The sequence below is a fragment of the Varanus komodoensis genome, unplaced genomic scaffold (genome assembly GCF_004798865.1).
Source record: "Varanus komodoensis strain SLA01 unplaced genomic scaffold, ASM479886v1 scaffold2, whole genome shotgun sequence".
Taxonomy (NCBI): domain Eukaryota; kingdom Metazoa; phylum Chordata; class Lepidosauria; order Squamata; family Varanidae; genus Varanus; species Varanus komodoensis.
In genome coordinates this window covers 7,867,686-7,880,484 of record NW_025335568.1, presented here as the reverse complement: position 1 = coordinate 7,880,484, position 12,799 = coordinate 7,867,686, and the positions used below count along the sequence as shown (strand labels likewise).

At 46.0% G+C, this 12,799-nt stretch overlaps 1 protein-coding gene across 5 annotated transcripts in view; it reads left to right on the top strand.

The window, feature by feature from the left end:
• SLC4A4 (solute carrier family 4 member 4) overlaps nucleotides 1-12,799 on the top strand; it is a 199,896-nt gene that overhangs the window by 28,995 nt on the left and 158,102 nt on the right. For all 5 annotated transcript variants that reach the window (XM_044428216.1, XM_044428220.1, XM_044428217.1 and 2 more), the window contains exon 2: nucleotides 6,584-6,657. In XM_044428216.1, the coding sequence (XP_044284151.1) occupies nucleotides 6,585-6,657 (73 nt within the window). In that variant the 5' untranslated portion in view covers nucleotide 6,584. The remainder of the gene's footprint in view (nucleotides 1-6,583; nucleotides 6,658-12,799) is intronic.

Below are 12,799 nucleotides of genomic sequence, written 5' to 3'. Positions count from 1 at the left end.
AACTTAAGTCCCCCTCATTTCAGCAGGTCTGCAGTAAGGACTACATTGAATGTAGCCCGTGGACCTACATCTTAACTGTTGATCTGCCAAGGGGAACATTTACGGGAGAAGATCCTTCTCTAGGGCAGCAGTTTCCTGCCTTTTCACAGCAGGGTCCCGAATTTAGCTGAAGCACAGGCTTTGGGCAAGCATTAAATACTTGCTCTTGCGATGGACCATCGGTCTGGTTATGGTGGTGGATTCTGATACACCAGTTGGAGGACTGATGGTCTAAACCAGAATTGGGCACCTTCTGGCCCCCACATGTGGTTCCCTCTAATCCCCATCTCTCCTAGTTGGCATGGGTACTGGTTGGGATTATGGGAGCTGAAAGCCAGAAACTTGTGGATGGACAGAAGTTGCTCACTCCTGCACCAGAAAATGCAGGGCCTGGATTAATTAGGTTTTCAAGGGTATAATTAGCTCCTAGAATAAGGTGGGAGCTCTGAAACCAGAAAGCTTTCTGGATTGCTGCAGCTTTTAAACACACACTGATAGCCTGATATTTTTTTAAGAAACCATGTTCTGGCTGTGTAGCTTTGTTTTTAATATTAATAGAAGTTTGAATCTGTTTCTTCTCCAGAGAGAGAGTACAAAGTGGCAGTGAGTGATTTCCAATCCGAAGCTGCCAAATCAGGCATTTGTGCCAAATTATCATTATTTTTAAGAAATGTATTTCGAGCCCAAGGCTGTGATGAGACCTCGTAGCCAAAAGGTGGCAGTGCTCCATCTCTTTAGCTGGTCTCCTGTGGAGAAACCACATCCTTCTGGTGAAACTCTTCATCTGAAACTTCTCCAGGTTGCTTCACACTGTGAGGTGGGAAGAGCAAGTTTAGACGGTGGCCAGTAATGCATCATGAAAAAGAGGAATTACATTGCCCAGAAAGAGGATACTGTTTTGTAGGAAATGGTCTGTGCTGATATATGGGACCTGAGGAAGAGTGGCTATCATTCACAGAGCAATAAAATGCATCTCACCCTAAGCACGGAAGATGCTGACAAGGTGGCTGTCTCAGTCCTCCAACCAAGGCAATGCCAAGAGCTCTGTTCCGCCTTCTCGTTGTTCTTTATCCTTAACTGCACTTGGACTGGAGAGCTCTTCAAAGAGAGGACGCTTCCACAGTATAGGACCATCCTTGGACAACAGGACACAGGACAAGCCTAAGGCTGCAGAAGACCTCAATAAATCCAGAGTTCATTTTGTCACATATCATCATGTTCTAAAGCTCTGTTCTAAGTGTGCTGGATAGAATTGGGCGCTAACTACATAGCAAGGGGAGTTAAGTCTCAGTTACAGCGGGCTGAACTAGCATGTTATTTGCCTGGGAGCATATTAGACATCTCCTGGGCCTTTGGCCATTCCACAACCTTCCTTCCTTCACCAGGTGGCTTAGAGGACCAAATAAGAGAAGCCCATGGAAAGAGCCCTTGGCTTTTTGCAGGAAGTGCAGGATATGCCAGTGTGGTTAGTCAACAAACCTGACCTAGAAAATCTATCAGAAACCCTGGTTCTGAGCAGTGTTTTCCTTGTCATAGTGCAAAATCTTTTGAGCTTGAAGGTGACTTGTGGTTTTGCCCAGTGAAATTGCTTGAGCATTTGGTTCAGAACAGGCCAAAGGGGGGCATTTTTTCATAGTTTAATGTCTGGATTTTTTCCACAAGGTGCGGTGAGGCCCATTAACTTAGATGGCTTTAAAAATGGGTTTAGACCAATCTGACTTCCTTCAGTTGTGTTGGACTTCATTGCCCATCATCCCCAGTAAGCAAGGCCATTGGCCAGTAGCAGGTTCAAGAATCCTGATTTGCATGGGACAGGCCTGTCAACGTCTGCTTTGGTAGCTCAGGGAGTCTTTAATCTTTGAACATTCAAATATACAATCGGGGCAGCATCCAAAGTGGGGCATTTGAATTTCTGAATTCTGATAAGGACTTACTTCCAATCAGGATATGCACATCAAGCAAGTTCCCCACCAGGTTTCAAACTTCCCAGAGGTTCCCGGTTCAAGAAATATTTTAAAAATAGACATTTTGAGAGGGGATAGTTTAGAAATGAGATAAAGTATGTTTAAAATACCTTTTTAAACATAGCAAAAAAAGGCACCTTAAAGACCACATGTTTTATGTCACAAGCTTTCATAGATTACTGTCCACTGTACAGTCTATGAAAGTACCATTTCTTAAATTTCTTGCAGTTCTTAATGTTTTAGTTTGTTGCAGCAAAAACATGGAGTACAGTGGTGGTTCTGGGGATATTTGAATATGTATATTTGGGTAGATTAAAAAAAATAACAATTTTTGTGGAAATTGGGCAGAATAGGCATGAAAAATTCATCTGTGTAATAGATCCTTGCAAAAAATGACCCTGTGTTTTAGTACACAGGCATGCACATGTGTGTGTATAGTGTGTGTGTGTTTGTGTGTGTGTGTGGACGTACAGGTTTTGTTTAGTAATCAAGGGAGAAATACCATGTGCATAAGATTTCTGCACAGACCACAAATTCCCCACCATCTGTTCCAGCTGTAAGTCAGCAGCATTTATAGCAAGCGACTGCTTTGCTGCTTTAAAAGAATCACATGAATATAGAGAAGAATTGCCGGCAGGCAAGGACCTGTGATTTTGTCTGCATAACAAAAGAAGCATAAATAATGTTGAATAATTGAATGAACACAATCAACTCTGAGGGAACGTTTTGTATTTGGATGTGTGCATGAGGGACAGGTGTTGTGCGTTTTGTAGCAAATGGTAGTTGGAGAAGAATTTGGAATCTTACTTAATCACATCATCTCATGGAATGGCTTGTTGCGTGCACACTGATTAAGTTGTAGGATTTTCATTTTGGGAAGAGAAGACAAATTCTTGCATGCTATGTGTAGCTGGTGTGTGTGTATAGATGTGTGTGCATGGGCATAGAAGCCATTTCTCTGCACAACTTGGCAAACACAAAACATGTCAACCCAAAGACCATGGTTAATCTAAGTGGCCAATTCTTGTATGATAGCTAAACACAACTATACCCAGGCCTCCCTCCCCCTCTCTCTCTCAGCAATAATAAAAACAGATTTAGAATTTGACACACACACACCATCAAATATCATCTGATAAATTGTTGAGATAGAGTAAATAATGGATACCTACAAAGCCGCAACAAAAACAGGTCTTTGGAAATCTTGTTTACATTGTGTTGGCAGTTGCTGGACCATCTGATGTTTCCATGCTCTTCTAAAAAGCTTTCCTTACATATACTTGGTTCATTTTTATCATGGAAATTCTCTGCTAATTTGTATCCATGGCATTGGCAGTGGTGCCTTATTGCCTAAACATTGTCTTTTGTTATAGCCCAAAGTGATGCATATGTTTTCCCAGTTGGTGCCTCAGAGTGTTATTTTTCTCTTACTGTGTATTAAATATTGCATTATATATAGCAGTCCACAATGGGCATCAGTGGAGTAGTTTTCTGCATCCTGCTGTTTGACGTTAGTCCTTCACTTGTTCTTGTTTTAATATATGTATCTTTCTCTTGGAGCATTAGTTTACTCTGTTGTGATACTCTTACCAGCCTGTATTTACATGCCACATTTTTCCTTCTTTAAAAAATAACTCATCTTGTTTTGAGGATAAATCCATGAAACAATAAGGATGATTTGGGGTGAGCCCAATGTGGTTGCTTTGTTTTGTTCCCCTGATGGAAACAACTAGCGGTTTGACCTCAGTGTTAGCCTTACGCTCAAACTACATGTTAGACCTGTCATGTTGCTTCTTTACTAAGTGTGTGTGGATCCAATTCAGATCAGCACTTCCCTGCTGCTTGTGTGAATATATGGGAAAGGGGTTACAAATGGAGGAAAAAAGCCTCCCATTGATGCCTATTCAGTCTTTGTCTTTTACTTTACTTCCACTCTTTCAGGAAAAATACAGGGGAAATTTAATTACACCTTCCTAGTGCATGGTTGTCCCAGTCCAAATTGGGTGACATGCACTTAGATTAGGGAAAAGGAAAAGCTAACCTTCAGCTCTCTGGTTAGTGTAATATGCAGTTTGGCTGCAATCTTCCTTCATTTTTGTTGGCATTATTTCCCCTACTCCTGTTTTATATTTTGGCTGCAGTACATGGTGGGAGTGTGTCCTGGTCCCAGTTTATTACGCCCATTTGTACAATTGGTAGGCAGTGGGGAAAAGAGAGATATCTAACTGTGATGGGAACATGCTAATTTTAATGTGCTTGCACTGTTTACAACCTTACCTTTCCAGAAGAGAGCTTTGAGTGGCTGGTGAAGGGTGCTGGGTTGAACAACCCCTGTTAAAGTTGTATATGGTATTTCCTTTACTGGAAAGATGGTGAGGAGGTTATTAAGGTTCAGTTGTACAGTATGTTCACATTAAATTAGCATATACCTGTCAAGGATACATGCATCCCTTTTTCTGCTGGCTACCAATTATAGTGAACTTTCCCAGTGTCCAAAAGTCAGGATAGTCTTTTGGGGCCATGCCACAGTTTTATGACTTTCAGTTTGTTACGAAGAAGAACACCAGAGAGCAGTGTTGTGAAATGGCCTTCCCCAGCCATGCTTTAGAGAAGGGTTGCTTTTGCTGTGAGAGCAAGACTGTTTGCCTTGCTGCAGCAAGAGCCAGTGTGGTGTAGTGGTGAAGAGCATGGGACTGGGACTCAGACGATCTGGGTTCTAGTCCCCGCTCGGCCATGGAGCCAACTGGGTGACTTTGGGCCAGTCACAGGCTCTCAGCCCAGCCTGCCTCACAGGGTGGTTGTTGTGAGGATAAGATGGAGGAGGAGATGTAAGCTGCCTTGAGCCCTTTGTAGGAAAAAGGCAGGGTATAAATCGAATGAATGAATGAATGAATGAATGAAGCAGCTTCTCCTGAAGAGTGAGGGTGTGCTATTGACAGAAGGAACGGACTCATCCTTCACCCAGCCAGCTTTGGAGTTCCATGCCTATTCAGGGAAACCAGATGAAGGGGAATGTAGGTTTCCTTTTTTGCTTGTTGATGGATGCCCTTCTTATTTTATTTTTGCATCCAAGAAAGGTGCATCTTCCTCAAAGCAGGTGGCTTCATTTCTTCCTAAACATCCTCAAATCAGAAGTGAAGTGTCTTGGCTGGACCTGGCTGCTCGGCTTAAAGTGTTGCAGCAGCATCTCATTCCATCGTCAGTGATGGGGATGAGGTTAGTTGGACAAATTTTATTTATTTCAAACGTGGGTATGCTGCCCAATTGTGCCACAGCACTTCTGGGCGGCTCACAACACAAGATAAAAACACAATAAAGCATAATAAAATTCATAACATATTATACATGAAAAACAATAAAATACAGTAAAAACGTACAAAACAATGGTCTATGGCAATTATTAACATGTTTTTTAAAAAGGAAGGTCTTTGCCTGGCGCTGAAAGAGAAAGTAGGGCTGGTGCCAGGCGAATCTCCTTGGGGAGAGCATTCCAAATACAGGGAGCAGCTGCAGAGAAGGCCCTCCTCCTCGTGGCCGCCCCCCCCCCACTTCCTTAAGGGATGGCTCACACAGCCCCCCCTTTTAGCAGAACTTTTGGTTGCTGATTCTGTGGTGCATGGAGCACACAGTTCCAAAAGAGATTGACTTAGGAAGTATGCAAGGCAACATTTATTGCCTGGGGAGTTGTGCAAATTCATTGTGGCAGAGGTCGCTTACAGAAGGCTTCTCTCTGGAGGAGGAGGGCAGATGCCTCTTGCGGGATGGCACTCGCTCACTGCTGTGCCAGGTTACCTGCACAAAACCTGGGTGCCTGGGTAATGTGGGAGCACATGTTCAGTCTGCATGCCTCGTTGTCTAAAGCAGTGGACCCGACTGATTAAATACTGCAGCCCCTCTTTGCATTTATCGTAAGGGAGGTGATGAGGCAGGCAGGCTGGAAGGGGAAAACCAGACGAGTGCCCCATGGAATATGCAAATGAGCCTGTTGCTTGGGCGGCCTGACTTGCCGGAGCTTGGTCTCCAGCTAATCCTTGGATGTCAGATTTCCGTAAGGCCAACATGTGACATGCAGCTTTGCTGTGCAGGGAAGAAGTGTGCTTTAAGGGGTATTAAAGGGCTAGCGGGACTCTTCGCTGCTCCTGCCCATCCAGGATGTTTGCACGCATCTGCCGTCTGCGGCACCTTGACGCCTCTAGTTCTTCCTCTGGACTGTGCAGGAGATATTTGACGTGAAGGCTGTTGAGCTGCGCTCGCGCCGGCACTTGGTGTGCTTGCTTGCTTGCTTCTCTGTGGCTTCTCCTGTTAATCCTGAAGAAAAGACTGCTGGCTGCAATTACTTCCGGCTGCCCCCTGGCACCTGATGCGATGCCCTCCTGAGGTTAGGAGCATAGCAGCGCTGAGCCAGCCGTGAACCACCGGAAAGCTCTATGAAGGAGAGGCAAGCCCACGTGAAAAGCGACTCTCCTCTCTTGTAACATGAACAATAACCTGCAAGTTAACCTGCCCAGGAGCTGGGCCAGTTCAAGCGGCTCTCTCCAGGAAAAGTCTGAACACTCTTTCTTTCTTTTCTACTACTACAGGATGGAGGATGAGGCGGTGTTGGATAGAGGGGCATCCTTCCTGAAGCATGTGTGTGATGATGAAGAGGTAGAAGGTAAGAAATCGTCTTCCGAGGGGTGGAAGGTGGGCTGTGCAGGTGTTACGTTTCTGTTGTAACTGGCTGCAAGCTTCATGTGGCGATAGGCAGCCTGGAACCTTGCATGTGCTTTGGACTATGGTTCCCATCAGCCCCAGGTGGAATGGTATAGATGATGGGGCTAGTTGTGCAAAGCAGCTGCAGGAATGCAGGCTTTATTTTATATTGTCTTATTGTTAAACTGAGAGCATGGTAAAGGATGGTCTAGAAAATTTTTAAATAAAATAAACAAACACCCACTTCTTGAGGCATCAGGAGACTGCAATTCGAACTGTCCATGAAATTAGAGTGGGGCCACTTGGCGGTGTGTGGGCTCACATTTCTAATAAATAATAGCACCGATTTGGAATTACCTGTGCGAAGCCTACATGTCCTTGGCGTGCCATTGTTTTGCAGAGCTCCTGGGTTGATAAATACGTCTTGGGTAGTGGTGAGGCTTTGAGATGGCTTTGGGTCTGTGGAAGGCTTAGCCACACTTCCTGAATCACCGCTGCTCTGCGTGTGTGTGTGCTTGTGTAACGCAGCCAGCAGCTGATTCAGAAATCCTGCCACGAGGTGAGTCTGGCGGGGCTGGCTCTGAGAGAGGGCTGCCGAGAGCCAGTGAGGCCGGACCTTCCTACCTTCCTAAGAGGATCACTTTCCGCTAAGCACACGGCTTCCTTGTGTTGAGTGTTCCTCCCTGGTCCCTCCCTCCAAATTCACTTAAGAGCAGAAGAGGGGGTTGGTGCCCCACCAAAACTCCATTTTTCGAAGACTTCATTAAAGTCTTGTCAGTTAATTTCCTTATAAAACTGTTGCATGTTATGTTCTGGTGGGGTCTTTTTTTGGCATGTATCCTTTAAAAGCTCCTCCAGAAAGCTGTAGCATGTTCTTAAATCCCCCCTCCCCTTGGCTGCAGGTTTGTGTGGCAACCAGTCCATTGAGCTTAATGCGGGTGTTCACACGCGAGTTCTTGCAGGGGCGATTTTGGAGTGGATCAGTCCCTCTTCACTAGACCAGGGGAGTCTCAGTCTGCGGAAAATAGTCCCATTGTGTGTTTGCGTATGGGCGCTGGTTTTTAAAAAGGGTTGGCACAGAAGAGGTTTCTCTGGGTTTTTGCAGTTGGTGCCAGAGGGACACACTTATTGGTGGCCAAGCTCTCCTGGGGAAGGGGACAGCTTCTCTGTTGCACTGTGCAGAAACTAATTTCTTATAAAATGTTGGCTATTCATACCAGGAGCCTCCCGGTATTAAAAGAAACAGCTTTTTGGACTGGCATGACTGATGCGGTCAAAGAGGTTGTTTCTCTGCAAAGGTAGAACCTCAAAATGATAAGAGAATTGATATCCTAGCTCACATCTGCGTCTCATCCTTCTGCCAAGGAATACAGACGACTGTTTGTGGAATTAGCCTATTCAATCACCGTAGCAACTCTGAGAGTTAGGTTAGCCTTTGTGATTCCAGACAGAGGCCTTCTCCTCATGGGGGAGGCGGTAAATCAGTTTGCAGTCCCTTGTATAGCCTTCCTTACTTTGGTGCCCCCAGGTGTATTGGGCTGCAGTTCCCATGATTCCCAGTGTCAAGAGCCCGGCTCTCTCCCTCTTGCTCATAGGCTCAAAACACCAGACTGTCTGTTTGCAAAGCAGATCTTAATTGAGCCCCCTAATAAAATGGAAGCAAAGCCTCTGCACATGTCGAGGGTGAGAGCTGAACCTGAACTAGGGACTTCGCCGCAAAACCCTTCCCTCTGCGGGCTCCATCCTCAGTCTGCCTAGCCATGGGCAGTTCGCACATGCCTGGAGTGGACCAGGCTGTGGCAGGACCACTCTGGACTGCAGATGTGGCTCAGTCCAGGGAAACGAAATCCCTGCACTCAGAAAAGTAGCATGTGCTGTAATTCATCTCTCTAGCATCCTGTTTTCCACATCCAGAGAATTTTACTTCCATATGATGGCGCATTTAATCCCGTGCGCTCGATGCACATTCTGGCCTCAGCTTTACCACGTCCAATGTGGCTGCCACAAGTAGACTTCAGTTTGGGGTTTGGACCCGGGTCTTCCTCAGGTGCCCCTGTGCTTCTAGCAGCTTGTCCTCTCCCCTTGGCAACCACCATATGATGTGTGCTGTCTGCCTACTCTTTCCCCAGTTTAACTCCAAATTACCAGCTTCTGTGCCCTAGCGGCAAAATCGCTCAAACCAGCAGCACCCCTTCCCTCGCTGGAGAGGGCGGACCAGTGGAGAGTGTAGAAATGCCGTTCTCCTGAATGCCTCTTTCACTGTGCTCAGACTGTACTTGGAGGGCTGAAGTACAGTCTGAGCACCTGAGGACCAGATTCAGTCCTGGAGATGCTCTGGATGGGGCCACCAGACTGTCTCCGGCTGGGGGAAACGGGGAGAGACCAGGGGAAGCAGCGTGACCATCTGTGGAACCCCAGCTTCCCTGTGCCTCTTGTCTTCTTCAGCACTAGGTGGCAAGGCAGGACTATCCGTGCCACCAAGCCAGGTGTGTCTTACGAGGGAATGTCAGGTTTGTTTCTAAGGGGCAGCTCCTAAGCAACTTAGCAAGCACCATCAGCGCCTGTTCCAGTGATCCAGGAAACAAATGTAGCGCCATAACCATGATGGGGAACCCTGTGGATGATGTTGCTGGAGTCCAGCTTCCATCAGCACCAGCCAGGATTGCTGATGGTTGGCGGGGGGGGGGGGGACTTGCAGGCTGGCAACATCTGGAGGAGCACAGGTGTCCTCAGCGGGTTGGCAGTTCTCTGCTTCCTGGACTGGACAGACTTGATCCTGTTTCTCTTGGGATGCTCACCTCTGCTCCCTCCTGGCCAACTGATGCTGGTGTGCTGGTAGCCATGAGGCCATTGGGCCTGGGCTGTGAGGCACAGAGGAAGCTCCTGGCCTGCTGGGTTTCCCCTGCCTGGTTCCTGTGACCTTAACCATGACAGCAGCTCCTTTTCTTCTTGAGTGTTTGGCTGTCAAGCGATTCAAGTTCTTCTGAGGACACAGATGACCCCGGGAGCTGGCCATGTTCAACTAGTAGCAACCTTCCCATCACTATAAGGCTGGAAGCGGTTTGCAGGATGTCCAAGGAAATGTTGCATCCTAGCACAGTCTTGGGAGTGCGCACCTCTCCCTGCCTAAGAGATGCATTCAATTTTGGAGCCGCTTTTGGGGGTCACATTCTACTAAGGGGTAGGCCAAAAATATTTGCATATGTTAGCAGGAAGTGCTTGCTTCTAGTAAGGGAGCATGAGGAGATCCACTTGAGGGGAAATGCATAAAAGCTGGGAACCACCAAAGCCACTGGTTGTTGGAGGAACAGGTTTGGATGATCTGGAGAACTGGGTTCCCGATGCCCTCCAGTCGCTTTGGGCTTCCACTCACATCAGCCTCAGCCAGCATGGCAAATGGTAAAAAAGCTGGTACTTAGAATCCAAACTATCGTGGGGGTGCCATTTGGGAAAGCTGGTATAGCCTCTGAAAAGAATTGTGGCTCTTTCTTTAGACCTCCCTAAATTTCTTGATTATTCTATGGATAAGAGTGAAATCCGTGTTCTCTGTCACCCATTCCTCTGGCATTGGCTCCTTGTTGGTTCCCCTCTGCAGGAATTGAAGCCCAAATTACAGAATTGAAATAAACTCCCAGGGAAAGTTTCTGGACTGGTTCTTCTTGTTTACTGCTTCTTGGCAAGGGGTGTAATGATGGGAGCAAGATCCCCCTTTTACCCTTCTCGGTACATTCCTTTCTTCCTAGGTAAAATAGACTTAAATTCCTAACCTGGTGGAGCTTCAGATGTGTGTTACAAGATAACCCAATTTTGCAAGGAACGGAAAACATTTTAGGGCTCCACCTTTATCCTTTTTGAGATAAGGTTTTGGCTCAGCAAGTGCATGTTCCTGCGAAAGTTGTGGCAACCCCGGTAACCTCACAGACTGCAGATTTCTTGTCTGACAATTCAGTTACTGGAATTTTGTAGAGGAAGCAGGAAGGGCCACTAGAGGCTGTGCTGCTAATAGGCTGAAGAACATGGGTTAGTTTGCCTGGTGCAGAGTGTTAATGGGAAGACTGTAGAATGGAAAGTAGATTAACATGGCTTCTGTTAACAAGGATGGAAGTGAGCCACAAATTATTTGCAATGTGAGTGCCTTGCATTCACCAGACGGAGAGCTTTGGAGACTCTTCGCCTGTCCATCTTCCCAGCCATCGCAGGGGCTTCTTGATTGTCTTGAGGGGAGATTCATGACACTGAATTTCATCTATAATGTCTCCTGTTGCTGAGATGGGAAGGGGTTCTCTCGAGCATAGCAGCTCCCTCCATCTTCACTGGTACTAAGATTCATGAGTAACCATACTGTCAGTTTCGTTATTCCCCAGGGGCATAAAGTTTTTGGCAGTGGTGCTGAATTTTTGTCCCTAGTGCACTATTCTCTGCAGAAAACTTTGGGTAGTATCCAACTGTGCCCCAGTAAACCAACACTTGTGCGATATATAACATGTGTTTGCAAGGGCACGGTCACAAAGCCAAAGAAAATTCTGCTTTCCACTATTGTCTTAGCAAGTGCTGGTTAAGTTGCCTGAGGGTTGGTTTACACCCACCCAACATTGTTATCCTGCTAATGGTTGCATTTTCCCACTGTCTTAGCAAGCGTGAGTTTATGCGACTGCTAGCGCTCAGTTGGTTACTACCCTTTGGGTTTAAAAAGCAAAACCTAAATTCCTGATTTGTTTAGATTGGCTGACTTTGAACAAAGTGGGCAGCTGGTCATTCTTTTGGCTGACTTGCCCTGCGTGGTTCAGCTTTGGTAAAAGTAATTTCTTGTGCCAAATAGAAGATCCATCAATTCCACAATGAAATTCACAGCCTTGAATGTGCAAGAGCGAAGCAGGACTGTGAAGGGCAGGGCATTCAATTCCTAAGGTTGTCATTAAGTTGGAGATTTCTTGACAGCCTATAACAACTTCTTAGTATCTTAATCTTAATCTTCCTTGTAGTCAGTGCCTGCAAGTGTTGGGAAGTTGGCCATTATGCTTAAAGCGTACGTTTTATCCGCACGTTTGGTCCTGTCTATTCAAAATGCTACCAAAGGTCTTATACACTGCATTGTATATGTGTACTTTATAAATTCAAATAACTCTGGGTAAAGTAATTTCAAGAAAACTACAATTTATAAAGTAGTTATTATAATCCACTGGGAAACTGAACGCTAATGCCTGTTGTCTCAACATTTTCTGGCTGCCCAATAATAAATGCATATCCGTTCCCCAACTTCTCTTTGCAGTTGCAGTCTATAGTTGCTGTGTTAGTTAATTCATTCATTACTATACCACCCCATAGCCAAAGCTCTCTGGGGTGGTTTACAGCAATGTATAAGACAAAACTATCTGTTTCAGCCCTTGTCCAAAATTACTTCACCGAAACGGGTCTGTGTGTGTCTTCTGGGAGTATTTTGGTCAACCACAAAATGCTTCCCATTTTGGGAAATGTTTTTGTACTCCTTCCAGAAAGGATGCAAAATGGTTGACAAGAGGTTGGGAAAGGAATGTTTGGGAATGTTAATTTGCACTAACATTCAGAATGTATCCCCATGCCTGCTCTGTTCCAACTAATACACACTCCATGACTTGCTCACTGTTTTGTGACTTTTTTGACCCTAATAAAGATACCATTGGACTGTGGATCCAACTAAAGTTGTGGTATTGCCATGTTTGATGTGTGATCCCCAATTTGCCATGCAAAGCAGGCCTGTCGTGCTGCCTGTTAGGAAAACGAGGGCACAGAAATACAGTGCAGGGTTGAGGGCCCCCCAGCCCCCCCAAACAGCAGCTTTGATGTCCAATAGGAAAGCGTGCAAAGACTCAGCGCAGCAGAACTTCCAAGGAACTATTGTGTGTAAGTGTGCTCTGATTTCCAACAGTTTCGCAGGAAAAGCTTTGCCTTTTTAAGAAGGGCCCAAGCGGAGTTGCCAGATTAGAAAAGGATCATTGTGGTGCAGTGTCTCTAACCTCTCACACTTGCAAGGAAAGAAAAGCTGCTTACGTGTCTGAGAGCGAGAGTCCCGCGACTGGTTCACTGAATGAAATGTGCCCCCACAGCCCGGGAAGTGCTTTGCATCC